This window comes from Monodon monoceros, unplaced genomic scaffold, assembly GCF_005190385.1.
Source record: "Monodon monoceros isolate NGI ecotype Baffin Bay Population unplaced genomic scaffold, NGI_Narwhal_1 Super_Scaffold_12, whole genome shotgun sequence".
Lineage (NCBI taxonomy): Eukaryota > Metazoa > Chordata > Mammalia > Artiodactyla > Monodontidae > Monodon > Monodon monoceros.
The window spans coordinates 42,703,311-42,716,243 of NW_021703768.1; the positions used below are offsets into that span (position 1 = coordinate 42,703,311).

At 41.3% G+C, this 12,933-nt stretch overlaps 1 protein-coding gene across 1 annotated transcript; it reads left to right on the plus strand.

The window, feature by feature from the left end:
- The first annotated feature begins 3,294 nt into the window (after positions 1-3,294).
- On the plus strand, positions 3,295-12,933 carry LOC114892945 (granzyme A). Its single transcript, XM_029218321.1, has 5 exons — positions 3,295-3,392; positions 5,129-5,276; positions 7,270-7,411; positions 11,119-11,391; positions 12,483-12,933. Exons 1-5 carry the CDS (start codon positions 3,332-3,334, stop codon positions 12,633-12,635), a joined length of 777 nt encoding a protein of 258 aa, XP_029074154.1. The 5' UTR covers positions 3,295-3,331; the 3' UTR covers positions 12,636-12,933.

Consider the following 12,933-nt stretch of genomic DNA (forward strand, 5'->3'; position numbering starts at 1 on the left):
TAATAGGTGCACAACATTGTGAATATAATTAATGCCACTGAATTGTATATTTTAAATGGTTAAATGGCAAATTTTATGATATATATATATATAAAACCACAATTTTAAGAATTAATAGCTACATATCAAGAACCATTGAACTGTACATTTTAAATGGGTGAATTGCATGATATATAAACTATATCTCAATAAAGTGGTTTAAAAAAATGAAACGAAGGAGACTGTCCCAGTGGTCACAGTAGATGCAGCAACAGTGATATGGTGAGTGATCTAGTGGGGTGACATGAGACGCAAACCTGGGGGTTGGGGAATGGGGGAGGGAAATTGTCGCTTCATTACCTAGAAAACTCACCACATAGAAACCTCTGACTTTAGACCACATCTAAATGACCGAACTATAACCAGAAAGATTTGGTGGGAACCTCATAAAAGTCTCTTCTCACTCTAAGAGTTCACTCAAAGTTCACTCTAAGTCCAAAGCTCCGAAAATCAAAAAAGTTACAATTACCCCTTTCCCACCTGCCCTACTTCAGGGAAATCCCGTTCCCACACGTGTCCTTCTTCACTGGAAGGCAGGGGACAGGGCTGCCCAGATCCCACATCACAGGGTAGGAGAAGCAAAAAAGCCCACTGCCCCTCTACTCTCACCACTTACCACCACCAAAGGAGTCCCCAGTGTTTCAGTTCAATGAGTCATTCAACTCCAAATCCTACTTTGTGGGTCTAATTTACAAGGTCACTCCCAACTCCTAGTGCCACTCCCAACTGTCAGCCTGAGCTCCCAGAGGGGAGAAGTTATGTTCTACCACTGTCTTAGAGATCAAAATACTTGAGAAGCGGGTAGCAGGTGGTGTGAAGGGAGAAAAGAGGAGTGTTGAGGAGAAGCACACTACAAAGGTGCATGGCTGAACAGGAAACCTCTTGGCATCAAGCACAACTGATTGCTCAGACTATCTTCCAAGAACTCTAAGAATTAGTGCTTCAAAAAATAGCTTATATATAAACTAGATTCCATCTCCTACTAATCAATAGATTTCCCTAAAAGGCTCAAATTCCCCTACATTTCTGCATCATACCCTAGATCTCAGCAGCAGCAGTGGAGTCCAGTGGTGGAGGCAAAAGCTGTATCATGCAGGCATGAGGCAAGGTGCTGTCAGGGGGTGCCCAAGATGGTACAAGGCCATGCAGAATTGGTCTCCACAGAGTAGGTGGAGAAGAACAAGTGGCCAAGGTCCATGGATTTTTAAAAATATTTATTTATTTATCTATTTATTTATTTGGCTGCACCAGGTCTTAGTTGCGGCATGCAGGATCTTTAGTTGCAGCATGCATGAGGGATCTAGTTCCCTGACCAGGGATCAAACCTGGGCCCCCTGCATTGGGAGCATGGAGTCTTAGCCACTGGACCACCAGGGAAGTCCCAAGGTCCATGGATTACATGAGGCCAAGGGGATCTGTAGTGACACACAAGAGGTGTCTGATACAGCAACATTTTTGTGATCACTTTCCATGCTATTTAGTGGTTGCACAGAATGGTTGTACTAATGAATTATAATTTACTTACTATGATATGCAGAATAATGTTCCCACCCACCCAAAGCTGCCCACATCTTAATCTCTAGAGTCTGTGAATCTTAGTTTACTTGGCAAAGAGGAAATGAGGTTGTAGATGAAACTAAGGTTGCTAATCAGCTCACATTAAAATAGGGAGATTATCAGAGTGAGCCCAATGTAATCACAGGAGTCCTTAAATGTGGAAGTAGCAGGCAGAAGGAAAGTCAGTGTCAGAATGAGAAAGCCTCCACCAGCCATTGATGCCTTTGAAGCTGGTAGGGGGCCAAAAGCCAAGGAATGCTGGCAGCCTTTAGAAGCTGGAAAAGGCAAGGAAATGGACTTCCCCTTAGAACCTCCAGAAATGAATGCAGCCCTGCCAATACCTTGGTTTTAGCCCGGGGAGACCCACATCAGACTTCTGACCTACAGAACTGTAAAATAATAAATTTGTGTTGTTCTAAGCCACTAAGTTTGCAGTAATTTGTTACAGCAGCAATGGGAAACTAATAGGCTTACCTAATTCCTTACTTGGGGGCATTTAGATTATTTTCAACTTTTTCTCATTAGGAACAATAATGCAATGGAACTCCTTATTGCTAAATTTCACAATTTTTAAAATTATGAATCATAAACATGACTTGTTGAGTCAAAGATCATGCAAAATTTAACAACCCTTTCATATGTATTGCCTTCCAAAAAGATAGCAGCAGTTTGAAATACCATCAACACATGAGAATTTCCAACAACAGAGAGTATTTTTTGTGTGTTTTTTAATTTTTAGTAATTTGACAGGCAAAAATAGTACCTAAATGTTTTAAATTGCATTTTTATTACAGATAACTTGTGCTATGTGATTATGCATTCCTCCATAGGTTAGGAAGATAGGAGCCATTTTTATTTCTTCTTTTGTAAATTACTTGTTCAAATTCTCTGACCATTTTTCTTTTCAGGTGTTCATCTTTTCTTATTGCTTTATAAAAATATCCATTTGTGTCACATAGATTGAAAATGTTTGCAATTTGGCTTTGTGTTTGCTGTGTTAAGGTACAGAAACTTCAATTTTACATCATTGAATCTATCAATCTCTTACAAATTCTGCCTTTGATGTCATATCTCAAAGTCCCTTTCTCATTTCTACATGTGTGTGAATATCTGTATCTTCATTTAGTGCTTTTATAGTTGAATGGTGTGCTTTAAGAATCTAACTTCAGTTTTCCCTTGATGATTACCCAGCAATCTCAACAATGAATGCATCAAATATCTGTCCTTTCCCCCACTAGAATAGGTTTAAAGATGCTATTTCAAAATAATTTCTTATATAGACTTGAATTCTCAGAGTTTTAAAATAAACTCATATTTGAAAGTGAAAAAGTTGCCAAAGAAGAGCAATTTTCTATTTAATGTTCTTAATTTAAAATAGTCCCTATGGCTGATTTGCTTTGTTGTGCAACAGAAACTAACACGTTATTGTGAGGCAATTATGCTCCAGTAAAGATGTATTAAAAATAATAATAATAAATAAAAATGAAACAGTCCCCATGGCTTCACATTTACCCTTTAAGGTAGGAAAGGTCTAACCCTGAAGGAAATGTGAAACAAATAAGTAACCACACCATCTATAAAATAAAGCTATGTTTTCCAGTAATAAAATACCAAACTCTGTAGCCACATAGCAGAGAAAGATAAAAAGAAAAAACCCACATCCTTTGTGTTTCATTATATATTACTAAGTCAGTACCTGAAACTAAATAGTCTCCATATGTGAGTAACAGAAGCCATGAAAATTCCTTTCCTTTTCTCTTTTCCCACTGGCATGTGTCTCCTTCTAATTCCTGGAGGTAAGACATATTTCCATATGCTTTTTAGTTTTGCTTATAAGAAAATAGAATTTTATATTGCTTTAATTTTTGTTTAATATTGTGTAAAAGGGAAAAAGAAATCACAACTTAATTTCCAATAATTTTTCATGTTACGTTTTTTCTTTGCTATCTAAATGGTATATTGGCTTTTTAAGATGAAAACATACTCTATTGTGTCTACAGCAAAAATATGAAAGCATTAACTATATCTGGAGGTTATCATAAATTCAGGCCAGATCTACAGAGCTCTACCTTCAAGTGAAAAACCAACAAAGCCATTAAATTGGGGATGGATAGATTACTTATTAACTGGAGGGCTCAGTCATACAGATACAACGGAGTAGTCATAGCTCTCAGATAAATCTTAAAACTTTGGTTTTCAGAAGGTATTTGTGAGTGCCTATTTCCAGCAGTGGGGGTGGTGAAGAAAGCAATAACATCAGTGTAAAATACTCTAATGAACTGTGTGTGTGTGTGTGTGTGTGTGTGTGCACGCGTGCACCAACACTGCATAAAACTTACAATGAAGTATAGCAGTATTCTATGTGGTTTACTTATACTCTTCTTAAGTATCATTGTTATCAGCCCATTTTATATATGAGGAAACCAAGGCACAGAGAGGTTAAGTCCATTTACTAAAGTCATCAACTAGTAAGTAGTAGGGCTGGGATTTGAACCCAGAGTTCAGGTTCTTAACCACACACTATGATATCTTATAGCTCAATGATACCTTCAGAGCTGGGATTCTTAATGTGGGATCCATGAGCTCCTTCAAGGCTATGGATGGGCATCAAGAAGTCTGTGACTCTCCCAAAACTGTATGCAAATATTTACATGCATCTGTGCGTCTGTACTATATCAGATTCTCAAATGGCTCTATATTTCAAAACTAACAAAGGTACAGAGCCACTACTTTAGGCAAACAGTACATCACAATGGAAAGGGTATGATTTTTCATGATGCGGGACTGTATTAGAAGACTGCTTTGCTATTTATTAGTTGTGCAAACTTGGGCGAGGTAATTGCCCTGTCTAAACTTCATGTTCCTTATCTCTACATGGGAGTAATAACACCCACCTTGCATTGTAGCAAACATCAGAACCAGTGTCTGAAACTAACTGGTGCCTAGTAAATCATAGATGCTTTCATTATTATTGCTACTATAGTTGTTGATTTTTTTTCTTTGAATTTAATATAACTTACCAAACCATCATTCCAAATAATAATCTCACCATGGAACACTGTGAGATTTTTAAGGTCAATAACACAGTGTCCAACCCAAGACTGAGACAATGCAGCCTGTAATAGGAAGTGAACAGACTAGTAAAGGCACAAACAGGAGAATGGGGTTTCTCCCCAATCTGCTTTTACTGTGTGATGTTAAGTCTTTAATCTTTTTGCTTTTTGAGCTTTAAGAAAAGAGACTCTATTGCCTGACATTTTCTACCTCCCAGGGATAGGAAGGAGACAGACATTATGTTAAAGGTGTTTTGCATTCTTGAGGAAGAGAAGATTGTTTAATTTCAACATGCTATTATACAGAGCTGTCATGGAAAATTTTTAAAACTCTGTGCCACCTGGACTGCTTTGATCTTCTCTCCCTGACGCAGAGTGCACATCTATGTACTCGATCTCCATCTATTCATTATATCAGAACTTTTCAGAGGGAAGCATGACTTGGTAAGATAGGATTTCACTCTGGATCACTCTTTTAGTTTTTCCAGTATCCTGTGAGGGAATTATAAGAGGAAAAGAAGTACCACCTCACACAAGACGCTACATGGCTCTAATCGAAGGGCTGAAAGTCTGTGCAGGGGCTTTGATCAAAGAAAACTGGGTGTTGACAGCTGCTCACTGTGACCTGTAAGTAATTCTGAGCTCCTCTCATTCTAGGCAGTTTGCGGGGGGGGGGGGGGGGGGGGACAGGGGTTGTGAAAATGAAGTCCAAAACCAAAATTAGGTAGGGATGGAGAAGAAAGTAAGCAAGCACATTCACTGATATGTACTATTATTAAGTTTATCTCTATAAGCAAAGGCCAGATCCTATAGAATAAAATTGAAATACATGACCATTTTCTCACATTATTTTAAAAATATTTTTCATTATAAATACCAATATTATCAACATTTTGAAAAAAAATGGTGAGAAATAGCACTCATAATCTTATCAACTTCACACAATCACTGTTAATATTTTGCTATATTTTGTTGCAGGCTTTTTCCATAAGTATATTTTACACAGTTGAGCAAGTTAAGTGTTCTCTATGATTACAAGCGATTTACTTACTATTATATAATTAGTTTTGTCCCATGTTGCTACATATTAGATTGAACCATAAGAAATTACTGATATTTAACTGTTTGACTTTACAAAATAGCCATTTCCTATGGTTCAAACTAATGTTTTTCCTAATTGTGATTTGAAAGTCAAAATAATGTTTATCACAAGGATATGCTGCTGTCTTCTTTATCAGTACCTGTTGTTGGTACCTACTATTTCCCTGCTCACTTTTGCATAAATTGCATGAATAAAAGAAGAGACTTAAAAACTAGCTTCCCACAAAGAAGATCAAAAGAGATCTGCATTACGTTGTTGTATCAAATGAGAATTTATCAAGTAGGAAATTCAGCACAATGTACACTGTGAAGATCACCACTGGCACTCTTGATTGACAGACCCACTTGGTGCAAAGTCTGTCCGGCAAATCAAGAAATGCTTGTGCCCACCTCTCCCAGATTAGCTATCATTAGGTTCACAAACTAGACTTGGCGGCTAGCAGTTTATTTGCTCCTGTGTGTGTGTGTGTTTAGATTCAGCTTTAAAATTTCACTGTAAAGTTGATTCATTTCTTCAGTCTTACCTATTAAAAGCCTGACTCTTTTCCATCTTTGTCATCTTTTTTTTTTTTTTTTGCGGTACGCGGGCCTCCCACTGTTGTGGCCTCTCCCGTTGCGGAGCACAGGCTCCGGACGCGCAGGCTCAGCGGCCATGGCTCACGGGCCCAGCCGCTCCGTGGCATGTGGGATCTTCCCGGACCGGGGCACGAACCCGTGCCCCCTGCATCAGCAGGTGGACTCTCAACCACTGCGCCACCAGGGAAGCCCCATATTTGTCATCTTTGAAGACTTAAGCAAGGTACACGGTCTCCCTGAAACACAGAAAAGCAAACCCACTACCTCTGCTCTCACTCTTAGGTTTAGTCTCTAGGTCTTGGGTTGAGTCTCTTCCATTAGGTGTTGATTCCACAAATCCAAGGCAGATGGAGACACTGGTAGCTCCTCTTCCTGCAGCAGTCCTCTTTGGTCAGCACCCAAGCATACCTCTCCAGGCCTTGCCAACCAACGCTCTTGCCTTTGCCAGAAGACCTGGGATTTCTCTCCTGTTACTTCTTCCTTGAAAAGATGTGAAGCTGAAGCACCTAAGATAACACATGTCTTGGGAGTTTTAGGTAAAAATAACTAAAACAGGGCTTCCCCGGTGGCGCAGTGGTTGAGAGTCCGCCTGCCGATGCAGGGGACACGGGTTCGTGCCCCGGTCCAGGAAGATCCCACATGCCACGGAGCGGCTGGGCCCGTGAGCCATGGCCGCTGAGCCCGCGCGTCCAGAGCTTGTGCTCCGCAACGGGAGAGGCCACAACAGTGAGAGGCCCGCGTACCACAAAATAAATAAATAAACAAATAAAAAGTAACTAAAACACCAAAAGTAAAAAACCTCATAAATTCCCCCCTGCCTTGCTGTGCTTGTTTATAAATAGGAAACCATCTGAAATAACTGGTCAGATTTAATAAGCTAAGTTCATGCTTAATTTCGTCTATTCTCTCACATAAATGATACATCGTCCTTGTTTTTTTCCAGGAAAGGCAATCCTCGAGTTATTCTTGGGGCCCACTCTACCTCCCATAAAGAGAAATATGACCAAGTATTTTCCATTAAAAAGGCAATTCCCCATCCATGCTTCAATCCACAGACATTTGAAGGGGATCTTCAACTCCTTCAGGTAAATATGGCGTTTTTTTTCAATAACTATTTTGAAATTGCAAAATTTTGAAATTTGATCAGTTTAACTTGAAACTAGTTTTTACACACTGGCCTCATAGCCAGTGGTTGGCTAATGCCAGGATGTAAGGGTAAGAAGTACAGCTGGGACCCAGCGCAATTGTACAGAAGTTCACCCTCTTGGAATTCAGTTCAATTTAACAGATATTGACAGAAGTCCTACTGTGGTAAGACCTGTCAATCCAAAGTGGTAATGCCACCAGCAACTCAACTGCAGACAAACCACATTGCATTTATTGATTCTTGCTCAGCAAGGGAGACTGTACACCATGAGGAACCATAGGGTGGCTCAGTAAGAGAGTGTTAGATGGGGCTTATCCTAGGATTTGTCAGATGAGGGGGAGGGTTCTAGGAAGTAGGAGTTTGCTCTGAACTGACTGTTGTCAGGAAGTGGGGTAATTCTATGACTGAGTATCTCAGTGAATCTTAACTTATCTAGGAGGCTAAATCTGTGATTGATAAGAAGCAGCAATCACTCATTTTAGCCGATAGGGGGCGCTTGGTCATTTTTGTGGTGGGCACAATGACCTTGCTTTTGCCTGTACTCAAACGTGACTGCAGAGTGGCCGGGGTTTTGCTCCCTTCTTGAGGCTCACCCTGTCTGATATTGGTGCTCTATGACAAGTGCTCATGATCAACAGGAAAAATCGTGGCCCAGCTGTGAGTGCCAGTAAGCTTTTCTCTTCCTCATAAGATAAATAGGTTCTGTTCTCAAAGTGTTCACAGTCTAGTGGGAGAGGCAGACAAATATATCAACAGCTCTGATCTGGTGGTATGTGACTCATCGGTGATGGAGATGACTAAGACGGGGACTCTACGGGAGCACGTGGTGTGTCCAGGCGGTCAGGGAAGCTTTCTTAGAGAAGGTGCAGGGGTTAGTAGGAAAGAAGGAGGAAAGGGCCTTTCAGGCAGGAAGAGCAGTGTGTATAAGAGGAGTCTTTCTGGAAAATGCATTTGGAAGAAGAAGGGAAGAAAGGGAAGTTATCATGAGATTTGAGAAAGCGGGGACCCAGATATTGTGAACCATGGGAAGAAGTTTGAACTTTATGGGGAAGGAAATGGGAAAGTGTTTTAAGCTGGGCAGTGACATGATCAGGCTTGTTTTTAGAAGGATTATCTGGCTGCTGTGCAGAAAGTATAATAGAAAAGGCAGAACTGGAAGGCAGAGTGTGAGCTGAGGTTCACACCTGTCCAAAGGGGCTTGATGAGGACCTTCCCTAGCAGGAGTCAAGAGGATGCTCAGGGGATCCACACACCCTCATCAGTAGGAGTAAAGACAGGGTCCTAGAGTGCCATGTGTTTCCGGCAAACTCCCCACATTCCCTGCTCCCCAATACTTATCAGTGACCCCCATACTATCTGCCTTGAGACTCTCAGGCTGGGCCTCTCTCTCAGGTCACCCCTCCTCACCCGTACTCTAATTCCCTCCAGTACCCCTCCCTGGGCAGGGAAAGGCAATTCCCTCCCCTGTCCAGTAGAGGGCACTCCTTGGCCTACTTCCCTCCTGCGGTTTTTCTCCACAGCACGAACTTTTTTTTTTTTTTAACATCTTTATTGGAGTATAATGGCTTTACAATGGCGTGTTAGTTTCTGCTTTATAACAAAGTAAATCAGTTATACATATACATATGTTCCCATATCTCTTCCCTCTTGTGTCTCCCTCCCTCCCACCGTCCCTATCCCACCCCTCCAGGCGGTCACAAAGCACCGAGCTGATCTCCCTGTGCTATGCGGCTGCTTCCCACTAGCTATCTACCTTACGTTTGGTAGTGTATATACGTCCATGCCACTCTCTCACTTTGTCACAGCTTACCCTTCCCCCTCCCCATATCCTCAAGTCCATTCTCTAGTAGGTCTGTGTCTTTATTCCCGTCTTACCCCTAGGTTCTTCATGACATTTTTTTTTCTTAAATTCCATATATACGTGTTAGCATACGGTATTTGTCTTTCTCTTTCTGATTTACTTCACTCTGTATGACAGACTCTAGGTCCATCCACCTCACTACAAATAACTCAATTTCGTTTCTTTTTACGGCTGAGTAATATTCCATTGTATATATGTGCCACATCTTCTTTATCCATTCATCCGATGATGGACAACACGCACTTCTGATGTACCTTAGTTTGTCTGTCTGCCCCCCTCCCTGGAATGTAATCTTCAAAGAACAGATATTTTTGTCTTTTTATTTGTATGCCCTGTACCAGGTAGTATAGTTCCTAGTACATAGTAGGCCCTCCATAAATATTTCCTGAATAATTTTGGATAAGGGATGGAATTAAGCCAGACAGTGGCAAAGGTCACCAAGAGAAGAGATTCTGCACTCAGGTTTCAAGAAAGTGGTAGCAGTTGTCAAGTCTCCTTCAGGAACTAAAAATCTTACCTTTACAATAGGGTGGGATGAGTAGGGGGTGCGAGGGGTTCTTGGTCTTGAAGTAAAGTCAGGAAACTCCCTCTCACCTCTGACACTGTGGCCAGTGGGGTGATGTTGCTAGAGAACTCATGAAGAGGGCATCAGGACCTCCCTGCGGTCAACCTTCCACGGTTAAAACCTACTGATGTGCTCATCACTGCTGTGTGTGCCTGACCCCAGGAGAGCTACTTACAAACATATTCATCCTGACTCCAATTCTGATCCATTCATTCAGACCTGAAGCCCTTTCTGGGGATTCTCCTGCCTCCTTGTCCATCCAACCAGATAACAAGCATGAAGGCTGTGAGAAAGCATGAGTAGGAGAGAAGGAGAGACGTTGCATGTAGGCATTTGAAGTCATGTTCTATGGAGAGATTTTAGACTATGGCCATCTCACTTTCTAAATGCTAGCAGGGTAAGGGTTGGGCACACCAGCAACTCAGAGTGGGCACTGAGGAAGTGGGGACTGTCTAATGTCAGGAAGTGGGGCCTGAAAGCAATGCAATGATAGGAATGTGACAGTGGCCTTTGCTGCTGTGTCCCTATGTTTTTAGAAGGTCTGTAACACCAGGACTCCCTACAGCTTGAGGCAAGAAGAAAAGAAGTAGAATTATCTTCCTCTACCCTCTACTCAACCTTGATCACACTCCCTGATCTCCTTGCCGTGACTTTTCAGAAAGAGAGAAAGCGAGGTGGTGAGCCAAGAAGAGAGCTTTAGTGAATCAAAGAAAAGGGCAGAGCGTGGGGGAGCCCCCAAAGGCAGTTAGGCTGGTTAGCACCTGCTCAGAAGCGGGGAAGCCACATTTCCACGTGGAAAATGAGGACACTGGCCCCTTTCCCACCCCACACCACTGCACCTGGAGCCCTGGCTTCCTTCCATTGGTCTCAGTACCAGTCAGTTCACAAACCTAAGACCACCTGAATAAAATAATGATGGCACTCTCCAATACAGCTTTTCAACCACAGAACTGTCAGCCACCACCAACATAATTTCATCACTGACAGGTCAACTGGACTGAAGTTTATCTAGACTAGCCTAGCAAAACATGCATGAAAAGGTGCGCTGTGACTTTTAAAAAATCAGTAACTGATGGTCAATTAGGTTGGAACAGGACTTTGGCCACGTCCTTCGTAAGAACATGCTAAATAAGCAAGGTATCTATTTCAGTCAGAGCTGTTTTCTGGGTTTGGTTACTGTTGTCCTTTCCTAAAACTGCATCTCCTGTCTCTTTTCTAGCTGGATGGTAAAGCAACTATGACCAAAGCTGTAGGAATACTTCGGCTACCGAAAACAGGAGACGATGTCAAACCCCACACCAAGTGTCATGTGGCAGGATGGGGAAGCACCAAAAAAGACGCGTGCAAAATTTCAAGTGCCTTGAGAGAAGCCAACATTACTGTGATAGATAGGAAAATATGCAATGATGCCCAGCACTATAATTTTAATCCAGTTATTGATCTCAGTATGATCTGTGCTGGTGGTAGAAAAGGTGAAGATGATTCATGTGAAGTAAGTAAATTAAAAATTTTAACCGTTTGGGGGCTATAGGAAATCAGGTTAAATAGAGTGCCTAGGAACAAGACGGCGGACTGTCATTATTACTTTTTATGTGTGAGGCCTGCAAGAACGTCAGCTTGACACTGGGCTGGTGTGTGCTCCTTTGTCTCAAGTGAAACATTCTGCCCAGGGAAACTTCTCTCGTTCCTAATAATCAGGATCCCATTTAACCACCGCTTATGGATGCTTTTCAGCCCTCTCAAAACTGATCACATCAGCTGGCATTTATCAGATGGCAGGAACTATATCAAGTCCTATACTCTATGCCACTTGATCCTCAAATAGCCCCATGGGATAGACACTATTATTACCAACTCTATTTTACAGATAGGGAAATTAAGGCTTAGAAAGTTATTTCCCCAAGTTAGATAACTCGACTCTCAGTGGGGAGGACCTGGACTTAGACTGGGGCCATCTGATTCCCAACTCCTGCGTTGTTCTGCCTCTCCATGTGCTTGACTATGGTTTGGCCCTATTTGGAACTCATGATCCAGAAGTGGTTTTCAAGGTCAGAGAGAATATGAAATGAGGGCTGATGAAAACTGGAAAAGATCCCTAAAAATTGTTTGAACTATCACAAGTACTCCTTGGTCTGAGATGGCTTAACCCGTGTCCTCCTTCAGAGCAGGGAGTGGCTCAGATCCCATCTCATGCCTTCAGGCAGCGCCTACATTCAGTTTTTTCCCCTAACATGTACTGAGCAAGAAAAGGGGATACAGGTCAACTGAAGGAGACAATTATTTTTCACAATTATTTTAAAGGCTTCCTTTGTTATTCTTTCTTTGTTTTACTGATGAAAATGAGTTTGTACATCTTCTCCAGAATTGCCTTTTGCAAAATGAAAATGATTGGAAAATATAAACAAATCTGTGTTAATTGATGCGGAGGGCAGACAATTAATAAAAAGAGATATAAAATTAGCCTTTAAAAAGGAAAGAGAGAAACAATGTGTGAGCGAATGAGTGAATAAATGAATGACTAAAAAGGTAAGTAAATATCTTTGGAAAGCACTCTTGTTTAAAACATGTGACTTTCTTTTCCAGGGGGATTCTGGAAGTCCTCTGATATGTGATAACGTTTTCAGAGGTGTCACTTCCTTTGGGAAGTGTGGTAACCCCCAGAAACCTGGCATCTACATTCTCCTTACCAAAAAATACCTCAACTGGATAAAGAAAACCATTGCAGGAGCAATATAACATTTCTTCTTCAAAGTAGAAAATTGAGGTAACCAAGTAAAGGGTGTTTTAACTTGACCTATCTGAAGAAACACCTCACAACCCTCTTAACCTCGTGTACAAATGACTGTCTGTCTGAAATAAAATTAGCAATGAAAGAAATAACCTCCTGCCTTCACTCTTCCACGACTAGTGAAGACTGATTCATCACATGTTCTCTATCCATGGCAAGAGATGTCCCTTGAGAAAAAGTTCCCCAGTTCAGTGATTCTCTGTTTTATTCAGAATTTGAGGATTGTCACTTTTGTGTTCATCCATA